The sequence below is a fragment of the Schistocerca piceifrons genome, chromosome 8 (genome assembly GCF_021461385.2).
Source record: "Schistocerca piceifrons isolate TAMUIC-IGC-003096 chromosome 8, iqSchPice1.1, whole genome shotgun sequence".
NCBI lineage: Eukaryota > Metazoa > Arthropoda > Insecta > Orthoptera > Acrididae > Schistocerca > Schistocerca piceifrons.
In genome coordinates, this window is record NC_060145.1 from 110,091,375 (window position 1) to 110,118,927 (window position 27,553).

Below are 27,553 nucleotides of genomic sequence, written 5' to 3' on the forward strand. Positions count from 1 at the left end.
CCATGTAAATACAGCCCACGCCATTACGGTCACCACCAGCTTGAAAAGGGCCTTGTTGACAACTTGGGTCCATGGCTTCGTGGGGTCTGCGCCACACTCAAAATCTACCATCAGCTCTTACCAAATGAAATCGGGACTCGTCTAACGAGGCCACGGTTTCCCAGTCGTCTAGAGTCCAACCGATATAATGGTTCAAATGGCTCTGAGCACTATGGGACTTAACATCTGAGGTCATCAGTCCCCTAGACTCAGAACTACATAAACGTAACCAACGTAAGGACATCACGCACATCCATGCCCGAGGCAGGATTCGAACCTGCGACCGTAGCGGTCGCGCAGTTCCAGACTGTAGAGCCTAGAACCGCTCGGCCACCCCTGCCGGCAACCGATATAATCACGAGCTCAAGAGAGGCGCTGCTGACGATGTCGTGCTTTTAGCAAAGGCACTCACGTCGGCCGTTTGCTGTCATAGCCATTAACGACAAATTTCGGTGCACTGTCCTAATGGATACGTTCGTCGTAGTCCACATTGATATTTGCAGTTATTTCACGAGTGTTGCTTGTCTGTTAACACTGATAGCTCTACGCAAACGCCGCTGCTCTCGGTCCTTAAGCGAAGACCTTCGGCTACTGCGTTGTCCATGGTGAGAGAGAATGCCTCAAATTTGATATTCCGCACTCTCTTGACACTGTGGATATCGGAATACTGAATTCCCTAACGATTTCTTCCGAAAAGGAATGTCCCATTACGTCTAGCTCCAACTACCATTCCGCGTCCTGTGTCCTCTGATTCCCGTTGTATGGCCATAATAACTTCAGACAAATCACATGAATCACCTAAGTGCAAGTGACAGCTGCGCCAATGCACTGCCCTTTCACACCTTGCGTACGCGACACTACTGCCATCTGAATATGTGCATGTCGCTATTTCATGACTTCTGTGACCTCAATTATACTATCAACTCCGATCACAAGCTGCCTGACGACAGGCCGGACGAAGCACCCTCAATTCTAGACGCAATAATACTGGCTGTTCCAAAAAGAATGTCCCGATTTTAACTTGTAATAACGAGACAAATGTCGCTAGGTAACTGAAACAGTGCTAGATGTAATCGGCGTGGGCTAGAGTTTCAGAAAAAATCCGCTAGATGTCGCTACGAGCGCTGACCTGGAGCGTGCAGCCACTCTCGCGCAATACGGCGTCCGCGTAACTGAAGGGGTATTGTGTTATTGAATTTAGTCGTACTCAATCAGTGATCGCAGTTCAGCGGGCGTTTCACCAAAGAACATTCGACGGTGGTATAAACAGTTCGAAGAAACAGGGTGCCTCTGTGAAAGCAAAAGTACTGGCCGGCCACGCGTTCCTGAACAAACAGTGGAAGACTCCCACGAGCATTTGAGCGGATCCCCCGCAAGTCAACGCGTCGTGCTAGCCTGTAACTTGCGTTACCGCGCATGACAGTGTGTTACGCGTCGTTTAGACCTCAAATCATACCGATTACAACTGGTACAAGCTCTTCGAGATACTGACAAAGTGAAGCGAGTGGACTTTAGCAATGCTATTGTAGATGACATGGAAGATGACACTTTCATGTCACGGTTGATATTCAGCGATGAGCAACTTTCCATATTAGCGGTAAGGTTCACCGTCATAATGTGCGTATATGGGGGCTCGAAAATCCTCATGAAACAACTGAACACGAACGAGATTCACCAAAAGTGAATGTTTTTGTGCTGATTCGCAAAGCAAGGTTTATGGACTCTATTTTTTTTTTTTTAAGAAACCGTAACAGGACAATTATATCTTGCAATGCAACGGAAGTGGTTATTCCAACTTAACTCTGGCAATTTCATGTATCAGCAAGATGGAGCACCACCGCAATGGCACAACAACGTGCGCAGTTTCCTCAATGCCAACGTGCCTCAACGTTGGATAGGGCGTACAGCACCGCGAGACCGGGGGTTTACACTCTTGTCCTCCTAGGTCCCCTGACTTAACACCATGTGATCTGAAACTTCCTGGCAGATTAAAACTGTGTGCCCGACCGAGACTCGAACTCGGGACCTTTGCCTTTCGCGGGCAAGTACTCTACCATCTGAGCTACCGAAGCACGACTCACGCCCGGTCCTCACAGCTTTACTTCTGCCAGTATCTCGTCTCCTACCTTCCAAACTTTACAGAATTCTATTTAAAATCGGGTCATTCTTTTTGGGACACCCTGTATTGTGGTCGACCACTATCAACTCCGATTACGAGCTGACTGACGACAGGCCGGACGAAGCACCCTCCATTCCAGATGCAATAATATTGTGGTCGACCTCATGTGACTTAATTATAAACAATTCGCAACCAGCGATGGGAATGAGGCGGCGCTGTAATCGTTGAATGAAGTCGGTAAGCTGCATACGGAACAGGTCGGTCGGTCGGTTGATTGGTGCGTGTGTAGAGCCCTTGACTTCTATCAGCCACGCGAATCAAAGCCTTGTTAGTGTGATGTCAACAGTAGCCGGGCGTCTATGACTCACCACGCAGTTGATGCCGTACTTGTGGCCGGTGAACTCGGCCACCTGCACGCCGGCGGCGAGATGGGGCGGCGGGGCCGCGTCTGGCAGAGGCGGCTGTGGCGGCTGCGGCTGATGCAGGTCCCAGACGCGCACCGACGGCAGGTGGCCGCACTCGCCCGTTGCCAAGTAGCGCCCGTCGGCCGAGAACGCCACCGACGTGATCGTCTTGCGGCTGCTGTTGAGCAGGTGCTGCTGCCGGCCCTTGCGGGGGTTGAACAGCACCACCGTGCATCTGCAACAACCACACCTCAGCTCCACACAACCGTCTTTCGTGTCAAATTTTAAGATGTGCTAACGCGCAAATCTATACATATTGAATAATGTCCGTGTGTTCCGCATCTACTCCTAAACCATAGCTAGACCGATTTCAACCACATTTGGTACACATAGAAAGGCAATAAAAGACTTTGTAAAAACTACGGAGGAATAACCCTTATGAGTCATACAGCCAAGATTTTTGAAAGAATTTTACTAAATCGAATAAATGAAAAGATAGAAAAGAAGCTGAGTGAAGAACAGCATGGGTTTAGGAAAGGAAGAAGCACGATCGACCTGATATTTTCTATCCGTCAACTGATGGAAAAAAGTTGGGAGTATAACAAAAGGGTGATAATGGTTTTTATAGACACAGAAATGGCATATGACTCATTTGACAGGGAAAGACTCTGGGAAGAAAAGAAGAAAATAGATATAGAAGATGGATACATTAATTTTATAAAGACAATGTACAGAGGACACACTTGTAGAATTAGAACACCACTGGGGACCTCTGAATACTTCGAAATAAGACAAGGACTTAAGCAAGGAAGTATTCTCTCCTCTGCACTTTTTAATGTTGTGCTAGAGGGAATGAATAGGGCAGTTAAAGATATAGTAAAACAAAAAGACAAAAAGATGATTTTTGCAGATGATATGGTAACATGGGGTGATAAAGAGGTAGATGTACAGTTACAGCTTGATGCGTGGAAGGAAATAATGAAAAGGTATGGATTAAAAATAAATAAATAAAGATAAGAGTGAAGTAATGGTATTTGGAAGAGAGAAAGGGATCAACGGAAATATTACCTTGAATGGAGAACCCCTCAAAGTAGTAGAAAGTTTCACTTATTTAGGGAGTGAAATATCTAGGTATGGAAGAATAACTAACGAAATTAATAGGAGGTTACAGAAGGGAGGCAATTTCTACCAAACAATAAAACACATGATTTGGAATAAGGAAGTTTCAGAAAAAGCAAAACTCCTTATGTATAAGAATTATTATTTCCCTATTGTCACCTATGGTGGAGAAACATGGACAATGACAGAAAGGGACTCGAGCAGGCTGCAAGCAGAGGAAATGAAATTTCTCAGAGAAGTTAAGGGAAAAACAAGAAAGGACAGAGTAAGGAATGTAGAGATTAGAAAGGACCTTAAACAAGAAAGTATGAGAGAAGAAATTGAAAAAAAAAGAGATTAAGATGGTATGGGCATGTTAAGAGGATGGATGGGCAGAGACTCCCCAAAATTATGGAAGAATTGAGGATGGATGGGAAAAGACCTAGAGGGCGCCCAAGAACACGGTGGAAAATGTGAGTGAGAATATCTGTAGAAAGGAGAGGTGTGACCTGGCAGCAAGTGGAGGAAGAAAAGTGGTGGGAGGACCGAGCCAAATGAGAGACTCGTCAGCACCCAGATCCGGCAGTAGCTGGAGCGGGATTCGGATATAAATAGATACCTTACTGTCAAGCAACAATCGCTGTGGGGCAAGAACCACCTACCTATCAAAGAGGTGGAGGTGAAAAAGATGTGTAGCCCGCCACGCGTGAATTCCCAGACTTTATTCACCCAGTATTTGAGAATGTGAGCCCTTAACTACTCGCAGCAGACTTCACACGTAATTCCAAATCTCCACGATTTTTTTCCTCACTGACAACCTTTGAAAAATGATTTATTTTATATGATGATGTCAGCGATGTGCCATTTTCAAGTGCTTACTGATAACATGTACACTATCCGACCAAAAGCGCATTCGTAATGCGGAACTGACAACTACGTATCACGAAAGGCAGTCCCGCTAGTAACAAATATTCGTGGTATTTTGCGTTTTCTGTCGAGAAGCACTAACAGTAGAACGAGACACTCGGGAGAGCTCAGTGACTTCGAACGTGGAGTACTTTTTGGATGTCACCTTTGTAACAGATGCATCTGGGACATTTCAACCCCTCTCAAGTTGGCCAAGTCCATTGTTAGTGATGTGACTGTGAAGTGGAAATGCAAAGTAATAACCATAACTATCAAGGCTACGCATATATATATATATATATATATATATATATATATATATATATATATATATATATATATGAGAGAGAGAGAGAGAGAGAGAGAGAGAAGAAAAAACAAAAAAAGAAAGCAAGCCTGAAATCAGCAGTTCCAAAGTGCGTAGACAGTTAAAACGAATGGGGTAGAATGGTCAAGCAACCCTTCACAAACCACCGCTTCCGTTGGCAATGCTAAGCGACGCTTCAGGTGCTGTATGGAAGATGGAAATGAGTGATACGTATAACGAATCAAGCTGTACTCTGTGGCAGTCCGATGGATGGGTTTGCGTTTGGCGAATGCATGGGGAACGTCATCTGTCATCATGCATAGTACGAACAATGGAAAAAAAAGTGCGGAGGAGGTGATGGTCAGGTATTATGAAGCGCGGAGGATGTGGTGGTACGATATTGGGCTATTTTCGTAGTTACAAAGAAAACTCTAAATGCAGAAGGTTATTAACATATTTTACAGCATAGTTTACTGCGTACAAAGTTTAGAGACAATGATTGTATCGGCACGCACCGCGTGATAGAGCAGCATCTCTGAGGCACTTGTTTCAGGGCAACAAAATTCCTGAAATGGACCGGCCTGCCCGAAGTCTCGACTTGAACGCAATGGAACACTGCCGGGATGACGTAGAAAGTCGACTTTGCTCCACTCCAGCGCCCATACCCCTACCTTTTCTAGTTTCGGCTCGTGAGAAATAAAGAGCTGCCATTCCTCCACAAACAGTTAGAAACCTCATCGAAGTCCGGGGCTCGTGGTCTTACGGTAGCGTTCTCGTTTCCCGCGCACGGGGACCCGGGTTCGATTCCCGGCGGGGTCAGGGGTTTTCTCTGCCTCGAGATGACTGGGTGTTGTGTGTCTTTCATCCTGATTCACACGCAAGTCGCCGTAGTGGCGTTAAAGAACTTGTGGAGCGGCGGCCGAACCGCCCCGCGAGGGGTCTCCCGGCCACCAATGCCATACGCTCATTATTATTACCTCATCGAAAGCGTCCACAACTGTGGCGAAGCCGTAATAAAGGCGAAGGATGGACACAACCAATATTAACGTCCACTAACAGGTGTCCGGAGACTTTTGATCACCAGTGTCCATCTGCCATTTAAATACATAACTGCTTTCATCGTAGACTCGAAAGAGAAGAACATTTCATACTGCTCAACGATTTAAAGAACACTGTCGCCGCTGCGGCTCACGTGTAAATACAATACTCGAGACATCGCATAGAACATCGTTTCGACGGGCTGATGTGGGTCACGTTAATGTTAAATCAACTCGTGAAGAGCATTTTTTTGGGTTCGTTTTTGTGACCACGCTGTATAATTACGTCTTTCACCTATACTGAGTAAGCTGTGGTGTATGTCAGATGTCAAGTTATTTGAATGAAAACCCAGGGTCATCAAATTCTGCAAATAAGATAATGGTAATTTTCTTAATTTTCCTTTTATACCGTCTGCATGTGCCGCTGGGCAATCGGTTTCAATACGGAAAATATGCACGAGCTTTTTACAGTGATAAGAAACCAGGAGTTTAGACAATTTAAGTGGGAAGGGCGTGTTACAGAGCCTTACAAGTTCACCCGGGCGATCACAGTTCTCTCGGACAGCACGAAATGGTCTGCACATGCCATGATTAGTGAGGTTTTAGTGCAAGAATGACGGAGACTGAAGCCAGCTCGTAGTGGCGCCGTGTTATCGCTCCCACTGGGAGCTGAAGTGTGTCAGGCGCGATACGGCGTGGGCCGCATCCTTGCTCCACATCGCGCGTGCCGAGGACTGTACGGGGCGTCACTGGCGCGATTGCGAGCCTGCGGCAGCAGACTCTGCCACCACCACTTTGATCACCTGTGGTTGTTGTTGTTGTTGTTGCTGTGATGGAGTAGTAGTAGTAGTAGTAGTAGTAGTAGTAACAGTTCCATTCATCCGTGGCTCACTTTTACAAGGTTATTGGACACGTAATGGCATTACAATTTAAGACCAGCAAAAAAGTCATACTTCATACATAAGCTACTGGCATTTGCACACTGACAGGTCTAGTTTGACAAGGGTGGAGCAGGCAGTCGGCAATGGCCTTGAAATAGGAACTATCCCGGCATTTGCCTGATGCAATTTAGCAAAACCATGAAAACCCTAAATGAGGATATGACTGGATGAAGATTGAAGCCTCCACCTTACAAAGCCTAATTGTTTAAAATTGCGCCACTTCGTTCGGTTCATCCGCAGAGAAGATGTACTGTTTCAATTTTGTGTATATTAAGAGTTGTATCAGTCTGTGTCGTACAAAGGACTATATTTGAACTAGTCGTCATCTGACAGATAGCTGGCGAGCTAAGGTGCTCCCGCGACCAAAACATCAATAGAATCCCGGCAATTTCCGCCCCCACTGTGTTGCCACTTCCACTGTGCAAACCTTTTGGCTACCAGCTCAGTTCTCTGTGAATCGCTTCAGTAGGACATTCGCGTAAGGTGAAGTTCCGCACACCTTACAATGTGTCATGAAAGCTGTCGAAAGATGGAACAAGGGAGACACCACACCGATCTAAGTCACGCATGCATTTCAGAACTTTTAGGTGATTTTTGTAGAAGATACTGAGTTTAAAATTCACACTCGTAATGAGTCAAAAATTAAAAAAAAAAAAACACAAAGCGGCGTATTCCGAAGACTAAACATATAACATACAGTGGGATTTACAACTCTGTAAAGATCCGTTGCCGAAGTTCGAAACCACTTGGTCAAATTTCAGCCCTATATAAAAAGTTTTATAGCTATGACCCTAATTAAAAGTATGTGCAGATGTTTGACATGCTTGGAAGCCCTAGAGATATCTATACCACAGGTTAATTTAAGATCTTTTACGTACTTTTGTAAGAGATATACTTTAGGGTGATTTTCCTTCAGAGATCGGATTAATGTGGCCGCTGTCCTGACTTTTAACCCTTTTGTTGTTGGTCTGATGTTACATGCGTATACGCTACTCGGAACGTGTGGCGCAAGTCTATTTCGCAGCGAGGCACACCCATCTTCAAAGAACCTCATTGTCTCATTTCGCATAATGTATATGCTGTTTTGTTCAGCGCGAGACAAGAAGAAGGAAAGCGTCCTCTGAGCAATGAATTTTAAAACAAGAAACGCCTCATTCGCTTTTTTCAGGTCCCAAAGACAAAACTCATCACAATCGGTCAAAAAGAGAGGATGCGTGAAAAGAAATTAGCGTGATCCTTCAGCAGCAAAGATTATGTTTGCAATAATACTCTCGTGACATTTCAAACAGATACTGCCAACTTGTGTACGAGTCGCCTGTCGCAGGGAATCGCAGAGTCGAAGCAAGTTTTTGTTGAACAGCTATTACTTCACTCACCCTTTTATCCATTTTTTCGAATTTTATTCAAAGTTTAAAGGAAGTTCGAATCTGCAATTGAGGTGGATAAATCTGCTGAAGCTACAGACTTGGACAGCTGTTGGCATGTCAGGTACTGTTAAACGAGCGTGCACGAAGATTATGTGAGGCATGTTACAGGTGAGTGAAAGAATTTTATGACATAGACTTAGAATGGAATATGCATCAGAAAAAGCAATTAAAGTTATCAACAAAATTACGAGTTGAGCATGTAAGTGTCGTCTTCTCGCATATCATACGTGATATCATGAATTTCGGCACACGGAAGTGTGTTGGTGTTTTTGTGTTACTTCATTTTTCAAATTATCTTTATCTCAAAATAATTTTGAATGTGTCACTTTCTTCCACGTGCGTGTTGGCTGTTCGAATTACGCTATCCCTCAGATACATTTGGTGAAACTCAAAGAGGTAAATATGTCTTTCGAGGGGGAGGAAACTAGTATCTTTACACTGATACATAAAATTAAGGAAAATTACATATTTGAAGGAGGAGTGGAAAATAACTCTCATTAAATGTTTTCATAGCAGTCGAATTCATTGTTGTTAACAAGTTTCATTTGGAGAAGCATTTGATATGTTTGGAAAAAAAGTTGATAAATATTTTCTACCCGAATTAAACAGTAATCAGATCGATATGATTTAGAAACTATCTAGCATAGAATTGGATCATGTCAAACATCTTTCGCTAAAGTCTCAGAAGGTATTTGCAGAAATGTTCTGTGACTAAAATATAAAAACACTGGAATTTTCAAGAAAGATCTTTAATAGTTTTTGGTTTTGTGTTAAGGCAGTCTCATCTGGCAGTAATAGCTGTCTCGCCCTTTGGTATCACTTATTTGCGTGAATCGTCGTTCTCACAAGGATGGCAATTACATCAAAATACTGGGCAAGTCCTCAGAACATCGCGAGTGACAGGAGATTAAAGACGGACGTTAAGATACGTTTCGTAAATTTATCTTCCCAGCCTTCAATAAATTATCTCGTTATACTCTCAGTGCATTTTATAAATTAGCCTTAGCGTATTTCTCTAAAAAAATGATTACCTATTTCTTTCGTTAGTTTCCATTGTCGGTGTTTTAATCCATAATTTTAATCATAGTTTATCTTGTTCAAGTATTCTTCCCGATTTTATTTCCACGTGTAAGAATTTGCTTTTGAGGGCTTCAGCAAAAGGTTCATCCGATAGTGTTCATGCAAACAAATACGCGAGGAAACTAATACATCGGTTGTTTGTAAACATTTTTAGTACTAATTACACTTAAGATAGAGATGAGTAGGGATCGCGATCGCGAAGAAGTCTAGTGCAATCCAGTCGAGGCAAGCAGAGCTCAGGGGAACTGCGTCACGCAGAATATTAATGAATATAAAATGTGAAAATAATTTAAACGATAGGTAAGCAGGGGAAAAAATGATAGATGGAATATTGATGCAGGGGATGGCATTTAATACGAGGAAAAGATGTAATAAAGAGATATTAAACAATAGTACTCTGATTTACAGTGGCCTAAATGGTTACATTTAACAACTGCGTATAAATTATAGGTAAGCAGGGGAAAAAATGATAGATGGAATATTGATGCAGGGGATGGCATTTAATACGAGGAAAAGTTGTAATAAAGAGATATTAAACAATAGTACTCTGATTTACAGTGGCCTAAATGGTTACATTTAACAACTGCGTATAAATTATAACAGCAATTCGCAAATACGATTTTCCGTATAAATTTTCGTTATTTTCATGGGGACTGCTGCAGAATGATACTAACCAGAGTGGAAATAACATTTTAGAAAATAGAGGCGAGTGTGATCTAAAACTGGTTATGGTTCAAATGCTTGTCCAACAACAGGTTCTATTATCTAACAGGCGGCCGAAGTGGTCGTGCGGTTCTAGACGCTACAGTCTGGAACCGAGCGACCGCTACGGTCGCAGGTTCGAATCTTGCCTCGGGCATGGATGTGTGTGATGTCCTTAGATTAATTAGGTTTAACTAGTTCTCAGTTCTAGGCGACTGATGAACGCAGAAGTTAAGTCGCATAGTTCTCAGAGCCATTTGAACCATTTGAACCTATTATCTAACTGAATTGAAATGAATAACACAGGGCGACAATGAAATTTACCGCAGAACAAAAATATGTGGTTGTTAACAAGTTCAGTGCCCTGCTGACAGTGGTGAAAATCACTATTCGGGACCACATAAACTTTCTTCTGGAAACGCGAATGCATCTGCGCTCGGCTGAGTTATTTACGTTGTCGTTATTTTACAATGCTCTTGTTAGTGGTGGGAGTAGAGAGCGGATACATCAGCTAACGTTAAGAACACTGCTGTACATGATCGCATGTTCCTCGTACTTAGCGATGTCCAGGTAGTGCGCTAATTCACCAGATCTTTTGTTACGTGTGTGGTGAAACTACTACTAAGTGCCAAAATCATCCCATTTCACCGATCGTCAAACAGGCATACGAGCTGTATTTTGAAACAAAGGTAGATGAGGGTAAGTGTTGGGCACCATAGAACTATTGTTCCCGCTGCTCCTGTTATTTACGAGGCTGGCTGCATGGAATGCACCCAGCTACGCTATTTGCCGCACCACAGTTGTAGAGGAACCCTAGAGACCACATTACAGATTTCTACTTTTCCTTAACGAAAGTCGAGACACACAGTTACTTATCTAAATTTGGGATCTGCAGTTCGCTCAGTTCCGCATTGTGATTTTCTCCCAGTTCCAAAACAACCAAAGGAATGGACACTGGAATATGAAACATACGTCAGTAATGACAAACCAACATATCATGAAGCTTTAATTTTCAGTGCGATAGGGTCCGCAGCTGCGACGGATTTTTTGAAAGACTTCTTGAAGCCTTCAGCTTCCATTTTCTTTATTTCCTATGCGATTGGCTATTCGTTGTTTTTTTTTCGTGAAGCCTTTCGCCGAGATCTGGTAACAGACGGGCAACACGATACTCTCTGTCCTGAAGCGTCGAAACACTGGTTTCGATCAAAACTGTACTCAAATCACAGATATTGTCCCTGCTGTTTCGTAATAACACAGAACAGCGGAAATGAAGGCGGCGACGTTCTGCTGTCTTCTCCATTAATACTTAGTTCCACGGAACTATTTTCCACGTTTTCCGAATTTTCATATCACTTTGTCCAACAACACCAGGAGGATCTCAGGTGAAGAATTAAGACGAAATATTTTCCTGTGCACTGATTTCGTTTTCCACATGCCAGGTGTGTGTGTATAGGACTACTCTAGCTGGCGTTAACCCCTGTGGAGTGTTGTACAGGGAATGGACAAAAATACGAAATCAGCAAAAACATTTTGCCATGTCTAATACGGTGTAGGCAAATCGCTGGCGTTCACAGCAGCTTCCAGTCGTCTTTGAATAGATAAATACCGGCCCTGTATCATTTTCAAGGGAATCTATGCCATTTTCTTTGCAAAACAGTGGCAGGTTCACGTAAAATGATGGAGGCGGACGGCGATAACGCACCCTTCTCTACAAAGTAGACCAAAAAGGCCTAACAGTATTAACATCTAGTAACTGTGGTGGCGAGGGCAGAAGCGAAATTCATCCTCGTTCTCCAAAAACCAGTCCTGGATTATGTGATCTGTGTGAAAGGGGCCCCTGTCATCTTGAGGAACACACAATGTACAATGGGAAGGATCTGATCAGCCAAAACGGTCACATAAGCCTTGGCACTGATGACACCTTACAGAGTAGCCGTGGGGTCCGTGGAGAACCGCGATATGGCTGTCCAGACCATCACCAAATCCCCGTCATGTTTCACTCTCGGGACTAAACTTGGTCAGAATTTGGAGACAATGTGAAACAAGACTCATCCGACCAAACTACATTCTTCCAACTTTTATGGATTCGGCACCACGTTTTCCTTGCCCAACAATTTGCTGCCTACGTTTTGGTACTGAAAGGATTCTGGTGTGCGGCATTCAATACTGCAATGACTTTTGCAGCTGTCGTCCCCTCATTTTTCGTCACTGTCCTCATCAGCGGCCATCTGTCACGATCACTCAACACACACCTTTGTCCGCGTTGTGACTTGGCGGATGACGTTTATCCTTTTTCTCAGTAAGCGGTGCCTCTTGAAACACCAAACACTTCGCCTACCTTGGCTACAGAAACACCCGCCATACGAGCACGTTCAAGTTCACTTACCAGGTGTACCTGTAGGAAATGAGCGTTTTTTTTGTGAAAATGAAACACTAATTTTGATTTGAAAAGTAAAAACATTTTATTCAAAGTACTGGCCATTGCTTTTTATACATTTTGACCACCTTTCTGGCAGTTTGTGGATACCACGCCAATAGAAATGTTCGTCTTTTGAAGCAAACCAATCAGACAGCCAATTTTCGACTCCTTCATAGGAATCGAAGTGTTCCTCAGCCAACGCGTGTCCCATCGATGAAAACAAATGGTAGTCGGAAGAGGCCAAGTCTGGTGAATATGGCGGGTGGGGTAGCAGCTCCCAGCCAAGCGTTTTGATTGTATCCTGAACCAGTTTTGCTTTGTGTGCAGGAGCATTGTCGTGTAAAAAAATTGCTTTGCCATGTCTTCTGGCCCATTCTGGTCTTCTTTCGATCAATGCATAGTTCAAATTGATCATTTGTTGTCTGTAGTGATTAGCATTCTCAGTTTCACCGGGTTTTAGAAGCTCATGATACACCACTCCTTTCTGATCCCACCAAACACAGAGCATAGTCTTCTTGCCGAATCGATCTGGTTTTGCAGTCGATGTTGATGGTTGTCCCGGATTAACCCATGATTTTTCCCGTTTAGGATTCTTAAAATAAATCCATTTTTCATCGCCAGTAACAATTCGATGCAAAACTGCTTTTCTTTCATGTCTTTGAAGCAAAATTTGACAAAAATGGTTTTCCTGTTTTCCATCTGTCTTTCATTCAATTCATGTGGCACTCATTTTCCACACTTTTGGATCTTTCCCATAGCTTTCAAACGGTCAAAAATTGTTTGTTGTGCAACATTTAGCAGCGCTGCCATTTGCTTCTGACTCAAAGTATCATCTTCATCCAATATTGCTTGCAATTCGGCGTCTTCGAACATTTTTGGTGGTCTTCCATGTTCTTCATTTCTTACATCAAAAGCATTATTTCTGAACCGCTGAAACCATCTTTTGCATGTTGTTTCTGATAGAGCATGATCACCATATGCCTCGACAAGCATTCGACGCGACTCTGCACCACTTTTTTTCAAATGAAAACAAAAAATTAATGCTTTCCGCAAATCATCACTTTCTAGTACAAAATTCGACATTGTTAACACGATGAAAACATATGATATTGTTTGTTCCATGACTTGATGTATACTAAATATCTTTGACTGCTGTCATACCAACCAAACAAAAAAAATTAAGGCTCGTTCACAACAAATGTTCCCTATCGACACATTTGTATCTTAACGCTCATTTCATACCGGTACACCTGGTAGCTCCGACGTAACACACTCACAGCTACACACAACACTGTCGTGATCACGACTGACACTTGGAATGCATTGAGGACGTGGTACAGGTGCCGTCCGTGGTCAACTAATACAGCGTAACCTACAGGCTTGCATACGACTTGCATTTATGTTCAGGCGTGCATTTCTCGCGATGATCAACCTTTTTACGTGTGACATATGACTGTGGAATGAGAAGAGAGGGCTCAGATCCAAAAACGGTTCATAGCCCACTCTCAGGATTACCAGATAGGGAGACTGTCGATCTCAATTTTCCCGTGCAAACAACGGGTTACTTTTCGGTCTTCAGAACTGAATTGTTTAGTCTGTATCAAAAATGTTTAACGGACAGTGGAGATGTGTTAGTTGCCACAAAAGAAGGGTAAAAATCCGGTAACTAACGTCCTACAACGCTTTGATTTTACTTCTTAGCTAGGAAACGATTTACGAGAGGTTATCGCAGCAAGCCAACTATATAAACTCCACGTATCTTAGAAGGTGAAGTGATGCTGCTGAGTCTCGTTTATATTTGACACGTAATTGGTCCTTCTCTAACGTTACTGTTTTAGATCTACTAGTTGGCATTCCTCCCCCCATGAACCATGGACCTTGCCGTTGGTGGGGGGCCTTGCGTGCCTCAGCGATACAGATGGCCGTACCGTAGGTGCAAACAGAACGGAGGGGTATCTGTTGAGAGGCCAGACAAACATGTGGTTCCTGAAGAGGGGCAGCAGCCTTTTCAGTAGTTGCAGGGGCAACAGTCTGGATGATTGACTGATCTGGCCTTGTAACATTAACCAAAACGGCCTTGCTGTGCTGGTACTGCGAACGGCTGAAAGCAAGGGGAAACTACAGCCGTAATTTTTCCCGAGGGCTTGCAGCTTTACTGTATGGTTAAATGATGATGGCGTCCTCTTGGGTAAAATATTCCGGAGGTAAAATAGTCCCCCATTCGGATCTCCGGGCGGGGACTACTCAAGAGGACGTCGTTACCAGGAAAAAGAAAACTGGTGTTCTACGGATCGGAGCGTGGAATGTCAGATCCCTTAATCGGGCAGGTAGGTTAGAAAATTTAAAAAGGGAAATGGATAGGTTAAAGTTAGATATAGTGGGAATTAGTGAAGTTCGGTGGCAGGAGGAACAGGACTTTTGGTCATGTGATTACAGGGTTATAAATACAAAATCAAATAGGGGTAATGCAGGAGTAGGTTTAATAATGAATAAAAAAATAGGAGTGCGGGTTAGCTACTACAAACAGCATAGTGAACGCATTATTGTGGCCAAGATAGACACAAAGCCCATGCCTACTACAGTAGTACAAGTTTATATGCCAACTAGCTCTGCAGATGATGAAGAAATAGATGAAATGTATGACGAGATAAAAGAAATTATTCAGGTAGTGAAGGGAGACGAAAATTTAATAGTCATGGGTGACTGGAATTCGTCAGTAGGAAAAGGGAGAGAAGGAAACATAGTAGGTGAATATGGATTGGGGGGAAGGAATGAAAGAGGAAGCCGCCTTGTAGAATTTTGCACAGAGCATAACTTAATCATAGCTAACACTTGGTTCAAGAATCATAAAAGAAGGTTGTATACCTGGAAGAATCCTGGAGATACTAAAAGGTATCAGATAGACTATATAATGGTAAGAAAGAGATTTAGGAACCAGGTTTTAAATTGTAAGACATTTCCTGGGGCAGATGTGGATTCTGACCACAATCTATTGGTTATGAACTGCAGATTGAAACTGAAGAAACTGCAAAAAGGTGGGAATTTAAGGAGATGGGACCTGGATAAACTGAAAGAACCAGAGGTTGTAGAGAGTTTCAGGGAGAGCATAAGGGAACAATTGACAGGAATGGGGGAAAGAAATACAGTAGAAGAAGAATGGGTAGCTCTGAGGGATGAAGTAGTGAAGGCAGCAGACGATCAAGTAGGTAAAAAGACGAGGGCTAATAGAAATCCTTGGGTAACAGAAGAAATATTGAATTTAATTGATGAAAGGAGAAAATATAAAAATGCAGTAAATGAAGTAGGCAAAAAGGAATACAAACGTCTCAAAAATGATATCGACAGGAAGTGCAAAATGGCTAAGCAGGGATGGCTAGAGGACAAATGTAAGGATGTAGAGGCTTGTCTCACTAGGGGTAAGATAGATACTGCCTACAGGAAAATCAAAGAGACCTTTGGAGAGAAGAGAACCACTTTTATGAATATCAAGAGCTCAGATGGCAACCCAGTTCTAAGCAAAGAAGGGAAGGCAGAAAGGTGGAAGGAGTATATAGAGGGTTTATACAAGGGCGATGTACTTGAGGACAATATTATAGAAATGGAAGAGGATGTAGATGAAGACGAAATGGGAGATACGATACTGCGTGAAGAGTTTGACAGAGCACTGAAAGACCTGAGTCGAAACAAGGCCCCGGGAGTAGACAACATTCCATTAGAACTACTGATGGCCTCGGGAGAGCCAGTCATGATAAAACTCTACCATCTGGTGAGCACGATGTATGAGACAGGCGAAATACCCTCAGACTTCAAGAAGAATATAATAATTCCAATCCCAAAGAAATCAGGTGTTGACAGATGTGAAAATTACCGAACTATCAGTTTAATAAGTCACAGCTGCAAAATACTAACGCGAATTCTTTACAGACGAATGGAAAAACTGGTAGAAGCGGACCTCGGGGAAGATCAGTTTGGATTCCGTAGAAATGTTGGAACACGTGAGGCAATACTAACCTTACGGCTTATCTTAGAAGAAAGATTAAGAAAAGGCAAACCTACGTTTCTAGCATTTGTAGACTTAGAGAAAGCTTTTGACAATGTTAACTGGAATACTCTCAAATTCTGAAGGTGGCAGGGGTAAAATACAGGAAGCGAAAGGCTATTTACAATTTGTACAGAAACCAGATGGCAGTTATAAGAGTCGAGGGGCATGAAAGGGAAGCAGTGGTTGGGAAAGGACTGAGACCGGGTTGTAGCCTCTCCCCGATGTTATTCAATCTGTATATTGAGCAGGCAGTAAAGGAAACAAAAGAAAAATTCGGAGTAGGTATTAAAATTCATGGAGAAGAAGTAAAAACTTTGAGGTTCGCCGATGACATTGTAATTCTGTCAGAGACAGCAAAGGACTTGGAAGAGCAGTTGAACGGAATGGACAGTGTCTTGAGAGGAGTATATAAGATGAACATCAACAAAAGCAAAACGAGGATAATGGAATGTAGTCAAATTAAGTCGGGTGATGCTGAGGGAATTAGATTAGGAAATGAGACACTTAAAGTAGTAAAGGAGTTTTGCTATTTAGGGAGTAAAATAACTGATGATGGCCGAAGTAGAGAGGATATAAAATGTAGACTGGCAATGGCAAGGAAAGCGTTTCTGAAGAAGAGAAATTTGTTAACATCGAGTATAGATTTAAGTGTCAGGAAGTCGTTTCTGAAAGTATTTGTATGGAGTGTAGCCATGTATGGAAGTGAAACATGGACGATAAATAGTTTGGACAAGAAGAGAATAGAAGCTTTCGAAATGTGGTGCTACAGAAGAATGCTGAAGATAAGGTGGGTAGATCACGTAACTAATGAGGAGGTACTGAGTAGGATTGGGGAGAAGAGAAGTTTGTGGCACAACTTGACTAGTAGAAGGAATCGGTTGGTAGGACATGTTTTGAGGCATCAAGGGATCACAAATTTAGCATTGGAGGGCACCGTGGAGGGTAAAAATCGTAGAGGGAGACCAAGAGATGAATACACAAAGCAGATTCAGAAGGATGTAGGTTGCAGTAGGTACTGGGAGATGATGAAGCTTGCACAGGATAGAGTAGCATGGAGAGCTGCATCAAACCAGTCTCAGGACTGAAGACCACAACAACAACAGTTGGCATTCGTTTAACAAGGTGAGTAATTCATTTCGCAAACATGTAAACACGGTTTATACCAATTTGTGTAACAAACACATTTACGTCTATAATCCGCAATCCAGCATGCAGTGTGTGATGGAAAGTAAGCCTGGTACCACTATCTTATCGCTTGCTCATTACCTGTGCCGTTCGAGAATGGGGCAGGGAAGAATGTCTATTGGTAAATCTCCGCAGTAACTCTAACTTCTCTGATTTGCTCGTTGTCGCCGTAAGTGGAAGTAAGCAAGAAAGGAATGCTGGGAGGGGGGGGGGAGGTGACCGCACCGGCGGGGAGCGACGAATATACCATACAGCATAGATGTAATCCAGCCCATACAAAAGAAAGGTGATAAGGCGTGTTGCTCAAACTCCACTCAAACTATCACTCTGTTGAACGTGGTATATAAGCTTTTGTCCGGAATCCTACACAATAGACTATAGTGCGTTTAAAATTAGTTGCGACTTTTGACGTTTGACTGACCGGAGGGGGACATGACGCCGTTGCCCAGGTAACACCAATGGCGAACCGGCTTTCTCTATGAGGTGCATTCAAGTTCTAAGGCCTCCGATTCTTTTTGTCCAGACTGGAAAGAGATAGAAACACACGCATTGTTTTAAAATAGGCCGCGTTCATTGTCAATACGTCCAAGAGATGGCAGCACCGCACGGCAGATGGAATTTTACCACCAGCGGCGAGAATGAGAACTGTTTTAAATACTTAAAATGGCGACGTTTTCCTTACTTGAACAGCGTGCAATCATTCGTTTTCTGAATTTGCGTGGTGTGAAACCAATTGAAATTCATCGACAGTTGAAGGAGACATGTGGTGATGGAGTTATGGATGTGTCGAAAGTGAGTTCGTGGGTGCGACAGTTTAATGGAGGCTGAACATCGTGTGACAACAAACCGAAACAACCTCAGGCTTGCACAAGCCGGTCTGACGACATGATCGAGAAAGTGGAGAGAATTGTTTTGGGGGATCGCTGAATGACTGTTGAACAGATCGCCTCCAGAGTTGGCATTTCTGTGAGTTCTGTGCACACAATCCTGCATGACGACATGAAAATGCGAAAAGTGTCATTTTTTTTTAATTTGAAAAAAAATCGGAGGCCTTAGAACTTGAATGCACCTCGTAGTGCATTTAAAGTACGTTGCGACTTTTGACAGTTCAGCACGCAGCGAGAGGAGGGAATTAACTACTCACCCGAAATCGATGAAACTGGCGTTACTTCTCGACGTAATCGCCCTGCAGACGTACACATTTTTCACAAAACGCTGACGCCATGATTCCATGGCAGCGTGGAAGGCTTCTTTAGGAGTCTGTTTTGACCACTGGAAAATCGCTGAGGCAATAGCAGCACGGCTGGTGAATGTACGGCCACAGAGAGTGTCTTTCATTGTTGGAAAAAGCCAAAAGTCACTAGGACCCAGGTCAGGTGAGTAGGGAGCATGAGGAATCACTTCAAAGTTGTTATCACGAAGAAACTGTTGCGTAATGTTAGCTCGATGTGCGGGTGCATTGTCTTGGTGAAACAGCACACGCGCAGCCCTTCCCAGACTTTTTGTTGCAGTGCCGGAAGGAATTTGTTCTTCAAAACATTTTCGTAGGATGCACCTGTTACCATAGTGCCCTTTGGAATGCAATGGGTAAGGATTATGCCCTCGCTGTCCCAGAACATGGACACCATCATTTTTTCAGCACTGGTGGTTACCCGAAATTTTTTTGGTGGCGGTGAATCTGTGCGCTTCCATTGAGCTGACTGGCGCTTTGTTTCTGGATTGAAAAATGGCATCCACGTCTCATCCATTGTCACAACCGACGAAAAGAAAGTCCCATTCATGCAGTCGTTGCGCGTCAACATTGCTTGGCAACATGCCACATGGGGAAGGGGAGGGGGATTGAGATTGTGTGCACAGAACCCACAGAAATGCCAACTCTGGAGGCGATCTGTTCAACAGTCATTCGGCAATCCCCCAAAACAATTCTATCCACTTTCTCGATCATGTCGGCAGACCGGCTTGTGCGAGCCCGAGGTTGTTTCGGTTTGTTGTCACACGATGTTCTGCCTTCATTAAACTGTCGCACCCACGAACTCACTTCCGACACATCCATAACTCCATCACCACATGTCTCCTTCAACTGTCGATGAATTTCAATTGGTTTCACACCACGTAAATTCAGAAAACGAATGATTGCAAGCTGTTCAAGTAAGGAAAACGTCGCCATTTTAAGTATTTAAAACAGTTCTCATTCTCGCCGCTGGCGGTAAAATTCCATCTGCTGTATGGTGCTGCCATCTCTGGGACGTATTGACAATGAACGCGGCCTCATTTTAAAACAATGCGCATGTTTCTATCTCTTTCCAGTCCGGAGAAAAAAAATCGGAGGCCTTAGGACTTGAATGCACCTCGTATAGTCCCATCTGTGGAAGATCTGTTGGGTGATTATCAGTGTGGCTTTAGGCCTAATAGATCAACTGTGAACAAGATATTTGTTCTGAGACAAATACGTGAAAAACCATATGACTGTGATATAGAACACGACAGTATCTACGTGGTCTTCAAGCACTCCTTCAATAGTCCGAAGAGGGAAGATATAAAACTGCTTGGCATGCCATCCAAGAAGAAGGGACCAGTTGGTAGGACATGTTCTGAGGCATCAAGGGATCACAAATTTAGCATTGGAGGGCACCATGGAGGGTAAAAATCATAGAGGGAGACCAAGAGATGAATACACTAAGCAGATTCAGAAGGATGTAGGTTGCCCTAAGTACTGGGAGATGAAGAAGCTTGCACAGGATAGAGTAGCATGGAGAGCTGTATCAAACCAGTCTCAGGACTGAAGACCACAACAAAAACAACAACAACAACATGCCATCCAAATATATTTCGGTTATTAAGGCAACCTTGGCAAGTTCCAAGGCAATGATGTGAGTGGATGGGGAATAAACGAACTGTTTCAGGATCAATAAAGGAGTTAGACACGGTGATGCTCATTTCACAATGCTTTTGTGTTTTACCTTAGAAGCAACTAGACTACAACTGCAGATATCTGGGCACACAGCACGCAGTTGGCTGCATACACTCATGGCGTTTCATTAGTAGGCAAAGGATGTCACTGGAAAGAGCCGTGGTGGAACGAGAAGTAGCTGCAGAGCACAGGGAACTGGGAATCAACGAATCGAAAACTAAATACCTGAAATTCCATAGCAAAGGGGACAATAACCTGGAAACTGTTCAGCAGCAAGTTTTAATTTTCAGCATGTAGAGGATTTGAATATCCAGGGGCTCATATTAATGAAGTAAATTCCACGTCCACTGAAATAAAAACTGTGGATATAGGTATTACATTTAAAATGCTAATGACATCTATAAAACAGCAAACTCCTTCGTGATACTCAATGCCTCTTTTGTATCGCCTACCGCTAGACTTCGCTGACCACCTCCGCAAACTCTCGTGCCGGCTTAATCCCATGACGATACGCGCCCTTCTTCGTTAGATCTTCTCTATCTCCTTTACCAATCCACCCCTTATGGGTTCCGGACTAATGAGCAATACGAATGAGTCGATCTTAGATGAATTACACTCCCTTAAGATTCTCTCATCTCCTTTTCCTACTATTTTTTTCAGGTAGTCACTTCACTTTAGGTCGCTCCAGATGGTTATTACTAGGTATTTTTGGTAGTTACTGTTTCCAGTGAATTGTCGCCAGTAGTGTAATCAAACAACAGAGCATTTCTTCGCACATGTAAGTGCAATACATTACATTTGTTTACGATCAGGGTCAGGTGCCAGTCATTATTCGGTTTGGAAAATATTAACTCTTCAGTGTGAAAGATGGAATTATGGGTGAATGACAGATGCACATGTCACACAAACCATGTCTACAGTGCATTTCGTAGGCCACCCAATATTAAGAACAGTTACCCAAACAATGCACGAAATGGACTACCGACTTCTACCAAGCCGAAAGAATACGTAGAATTGGACTGGGCGGGTGGACAGCGAAAAGAGAACACCTACAGAACCAAGTTTATGCGACGTACACTACAGAGGAAAAGTCACTTTATCATGTTGTTATGGAAGCCTGTAATATCGTTCGTCTGCATGGGAGCTATTGAAAAATGACAAAATAATTTACAGTTCCTAGGTGCTGACAATTGCAAAATGATAAAGCGCCACTGTGGAATGTTCTCTGATTAAGTCAAAGCATAGTCCGTAAGGTGAAAGAAGAGCCCAGGCACTTGACACAGGCTTCGAACGGCTGTCACGCAGTTTTACCGCAACCAATCAAGTAACGCAGTTTTGACGACTACTGTCGGCCACGTAGCATCGGTGGCGCCAGCAGGCTTTTCATGTCGATGTTGGAAGCTAGCAACAGTGCCTTCGGCCGTCATGCTCTTCTTTCGCTATACGAAATTTAAGTACACTACTGGCCATTAAAGTTGCTAAACCACGAAGATGACGTGCTACAGACGCAAAATTTAACCGACAGGAAGAAGATGCTGTGATATGCAAATGATTAGCTTTTCAGAGCATTCACACAAGGTTGGCGCTGGTGGCGACACCTAAAACGTGCTGGCATGAGGAAAGTTTACAACCAATTTCTCAAACACAAACAGCAGTTGACCGGCGTTGCCTGCTGGAACGTTGTTGTGATGCCTCGAGTAAGGAGGAAAAATGCGTACCGTCACGTTTGCGACTTTGATAAATGTCGGATTACAGCCTATCGCGATTGCGGTTTATCGTATCGTGACATTGCTGCTCGCGTTGGTCGAGATCCAATGACTATTAGCAGAATATGGAATCGGTGGGTTCAGAAGGGTAATACGGAACGCCGTGCTGGATCCCAACGGCCTCTTATCACTAGCAGTCGAGATGACGGGCATCTTACCCGTATGGGTGTAACGGATCGTGCAGCCACGTCTCGAGCCCTAAGTCAACAGATGGGGACGTTTGCAAGGCAACATCCATCTGCACGAACAGCATGGACTATCAGTTCGGAGACCATGGCTGCAGTTACCCTTGACGCTGCATCACCGACAGGAGCGCCTGCGATGGTGCACTCAACGGCGAACCTGAGTGCACGAATGGCAAAACGTCATTTTTTCGGATGAATCCGGGCTCTGTTTACAGCATCATGATGGTCGCATCCGTGTTTGGCGACATCTCGGTGAACGCACATTGGAAGCGTGTATTCTGGCATATCACCCGGCGTGATGGTATGGGGTGCCATTGGTTACACGTCTCGGTCACCTCTTGTTCGCACTGACGGCACTTTGAACAGTGGACGTTACATTTCAAATGTGTTGCCACCCGTTGCTCTACCCTTTATTCGATCCCTGCGAAACCCTACATTTCAGGAGGATAATGCACGACCGCATGTTGCAGGTCCTGTACGGGCCTTTCTGGATACAGAAAATGTTCGACTGCTACCCTGGCCACACATTCTCCAGATATCTCACCAATTGAAAACGTGTGGTCAATGGTGGCCGAGCAACTGGCTCGTCACAATACGCCAGTCACTACTCTTGATGAACTGTGGTATCGTGTTGAAGCTGCATGGGCGGCTGTACCTGTACACGCCATCCAAGCTCTGTTTGACTCAATGCCCAGGCATATCAAGGTCGTTATTACGGCCAGAGGTGGTTGTTCTGGATACTGATTTCGCAGGATCTATGCACCCAAATTGTGTGAAAATGTAATCACATGTCACTTCTAGCATAATATATTTGTCGAATGAATATCCGTTTATCATCTGCATTTCTTCTTGGTGTAGCAATTTTAATCGCCATTAGTGTGTTTCCGGACAAAGATTAACACGACATTTTCCTCTTGTTTTACCTGAGGATACCTCCACAAAAATTACATCCAAGCATTTTGCTATCCCTTTCACACAGAATATGCACATTGGGGGAGAGTTTGAGACGAACGGTGTCTGTCCGAACACACAATTAACAACAGCCAATTAGCGACAAGTCAGGAGTTTTAAGCGACTTCAATATTAGCGCTCAGTCAGAGTACCGGAATTGCGGGCAGCGGTGTAAACAAGCCGGTGTACCGGCAGCGTGCGCTGGTGCCGTCTGGCGCGGAAAGTCAGTAATGAAACGGCGTTTTATTTCCCTGCCGCTGCTGCCACTTTGATGGCTGCCCTTCCCACACCGCGGCATCGACTCCCCACCCTCCCCGCCAGCAAAGTGCGGAAATATTTTCATTACCTGCGGCCAGCCATTTCTCAACAACTCGTCGGGTCGGGCCATCCAATCTGTGAGCCATTTATAGGCACCTCAAGAGCCATGACAACAGTGGACGAGCAGACGTTCTTCCAACTTCGTCAGAGGGTGGACTATTACGACAGCGGTGCGCTGATACCGTTATTTCAATTGATCGTTCAGGCCAGAACCGTAATCTCTTACCAAGGATTACAACATAAATCGAAACAAACTGAAGCAATTAATGCAGATGCTATACAGTGCGATGGGAACAGTCAAATGGGCTTTTATCCTCCACCCCAACCCTCTAAAAACTTATCCGCTGTCTACCGCTTTCTACGTTTGTTCTGTATATATTTTTTATTAGTTACATTCTTTGATGTAGATCATAATTCACAAACAAATCACGCCTTTAATAATGAACAGAGTAGCTCATCATTTCAATTTGACGAAGCCTGAAGTCTGTTCATTGTCACAGAGGAATTATGGCAAACGATAAATTTAGCTATGTTTCAATGTACATTTTCATGATGAATGAGAAAATTAAGGAGCCGCTCGAGCATGGACTACAGTCCCTTAGGGAAAGCCGATCGCTTCTGACAGCACCTCAAGCGTCCCACTACTCAACGTCCGCCCACATATCTCCAAGCTAGTCATGACGTCACGCTCCAGATGGGCGTACACGTCTTTTACTTCCGAGCAACAAGCGGTTCACCACTCACTCTTCTTGGAAGAAGAGCCAGCATGCAGTAGCCAGCACGTTCCAATGCTGTAAAGCGTATCGGTCCTGTATTTTCCACGGGAGATTTCCAATAGCTTCGTCAGGTTTTGCGCTACAACTAGACGGACTTTTCTGTGCGAATATGATATTCCCCAGGCACAAGTTCACTTCGTGGTTTCGCAGCGATTGTGTTCCTTCTTGGGTAGCTTAAATCATTTCTACAAAAACAGACGCAATTGACGAAGTATGCACTCCAAAGGCAATGTGCAGCTTAGAATGGGGTACTCTACGCGCTGTTTTTAGTGTCCATTTTCTATAACCGATGCTGCACGGGAGCATCCCCTGCTCTTAAGCTGTTTTATGTTCCATAATTTCTTTAACATTTATCATTGTGAATCTCAGTGCTGAACTTATGCAGCACAAAAGTGCTGTTGGATGAGAGGATAATTCACAGCGTGTCCACGGGATGTGTTAGTCGATCCATAATAGCATTGATACGTGTATTTCCTTAAGAATTTTACTCTTTTTATTTAAAGCACTCCTTGTGGGTCAATATGTAGTTACAATTATTGATTTTTAATGTTTTCGAAATCTGTTTACTCCTTTCTTGGAGTCGTGTTCAAGACCTAGGTACACTGCCTGTCTATATTACTTCGTAGGCTCTTCCAGCTGTTTCCCTACACAACAGTAGTAATCACGAACAAAGCGCGCGATATTTTGACTACATTCATATTTTCTATTAAAAGATGCAGAAAACAAAGAAGCTATGGGCGCTGAAGAAACCGTTTTGCAATTGAGGTTCGTTGACTCTATTGAACTTTGTTGAATACATTACTTGGTCAACGTAAAATAGGTCTAACAATGTTTCAAACATTTCCGGACGACGTAATATTAATAGCATTGAGCAGGAGTGCACAACATACGGCCCGCAGACCACATTCGGTCCTTAACATCTCTCACTGTGGCCCGCGTGAGAATCTTTGAAGACTGATCAGTTTCAAATTTTTTGATGTAATTCTACAACTTTTTGAGATGAATATATTACGATGATAAATCTAGATATCATTTAAAATTTCTTTGACTTATTAGCAATGCAGAATCTGCGACAACTAAGTTAAAACAGGTTTACGTTATTAAACTTATTAGTAACGGAAGTGCTTGCGACAAGATGCCAGTTCTGGGCTTGGTCCAGTGGCGCTATCATTTAACAGCGGTCGGAACAAAAATGCACTGCTAATGCGCTTCTGTAAACAGGAGATCCGCCCGCCTGCCAAGTGGCACACAGGTGGTGTCTGTTAAAGTACTGTAGTGTAGTGTCTGTGGTCAGGTGACCGCACAGTATTTGAAATTCAATTCGTTTTCATATACGTTTATATCTTAACCTTAGAACTGAGTCATACATACGCCTATGTATTTCTTGCGCTTCTGTGGAATTAATACTGCTGATGTACTTTCGATTAAAGAAGAAAATTATTGTCCGTGGTTAGAAGTTCAGATGTCTTTAGACGAACATACCACTTTACTTATAGTTTGTGTCAATTATCATGCGCTTTCTGCTTTTACATGTGCGTGCACCTTGAAGTACGGGTTTTAATTATTAATGTTCACTTAAAGGTGGTCAAAAAGACTGGCTGACAACCGCAAGCGAAAAATTGTGTCTGAACGCAGAGTATTTATACGAAGTGGACAAATAAGTACTTTTTATGCTATACAACGGTAATGTGCTCTGTTTGTTTTGCCGCGAATCAATCCCAGTTGTAAAAGAGTATAACATCTGTCGTTATTTTGAATCAAAACATGCTTATTTGGCAAAGTTGGATGATAACGAGAGCAAAATCAAGGCCTCAAATTTGCTAAAATCTTTGTCCAGTCAACAGCAACTTTTCAAGAAAGCAAAAGAAGAGAGTGAAGTGACTACAAATGGAAGCTTCTTAATTTCTAAAGAAATTGCTGCTGCTGAAAACCTTTGATAGAAGGTGATTTCTAGAACAGTGCCTGTTGATCGCTGCATGAGAACAACGTCCAGAAAAAAAAAATCAAATTTGTAAGAGGATAAGCTAGTCCAGGACGACAGTTCAAAGACGAGTGCATCATATCTCTACCAACCTTCATCACCAGTTAAAGCTGAAGAATTCACGTACTGCTCATTAGCTATGGATGACAGTACTGACATAAATGGTACTGCACAGCTCTTAGTTTTCACGCGTGGTGTTACCAATTTAAATATCGCATAAGAACAGGCAGTAATTGCTTTCCATAAAAGGGAGAGTAACTGGTGGAAACATTTCTAGCGAAGTGAAAGAATGTTATCACGAAAAATTGGGTTTGACTTTTGAAAATATTGTGGCCATTTTCACCGATGGAGTATCTTGTATGCGAGGAAAGAAGAATGGTGCAGTATCACAACTGGGAGAATATGCTGGAATAACAATAGGCAAATTCCCCTGTACTGTTCATCAACAAGTGTTATGCAGCAAAGTTCTGGAATACGACCGTATCATGTCAACTGTGGTTCTATTACCAACTACATTCGATCAAGAGCAGTTTCAACGCTGAACATTTCGTGGATTTTTTGAGGAAACAGTGGGCACGAAATTCGGGGATTTATTGTATCATGCGAACGTTTGCAGACTAAATCACGGGAAAGTACTGCATCACCTTTCTGTACTAAGAGAGGAAACAGTCGATTGTATGAAAAACGATCCAAAGGACTTTCCTGAATTGAAAAATGAAGACTGGACAGCGCGGTAGGGGAGCTGCACTTCAACACCTCAAGCCTATGCATACACGCAGGCTTCATATTACATGTAAACTACACCTAGCGAGTCTACAAATTATCGTACTGACAGGTAATACCCAGTCATTTGCCAACTATAGACGTTAGCAGTCTCTAATTTCTCACTAGAATACCGAAAAAGTCGCATAAACAGAGGGTCAACCAAAGCGCTGTCGTAAGTAAATCTCTTGGAACGA

The 27,553-nt window shown here is 43.3% G+C and overlaps 1 protein-coding gene across 1 annotated transcript in view; it reads right to left on the reverse strand.

The window, feature by feature from the left end:
• LOC124711196 (mitogen-activated protein kinase-binding protein 1) overlaps positions 1-27,553 on the reverse strand; it is a 378,080-nt gene that overhangs the window by 120,120 nt on the left and 230,407 nt on the right. Inside the window, exon 4 of the mRNA XM_047241126.1 lies at positions 2,527-2,797. Within this exon, the coding sequence (XP_047097082.1) occupies positions 2,527-2,797 (271 nt within the window). The remainder of the gene's footprint in view (positions 1-2,526; positions 2,798-27,553) is intronic.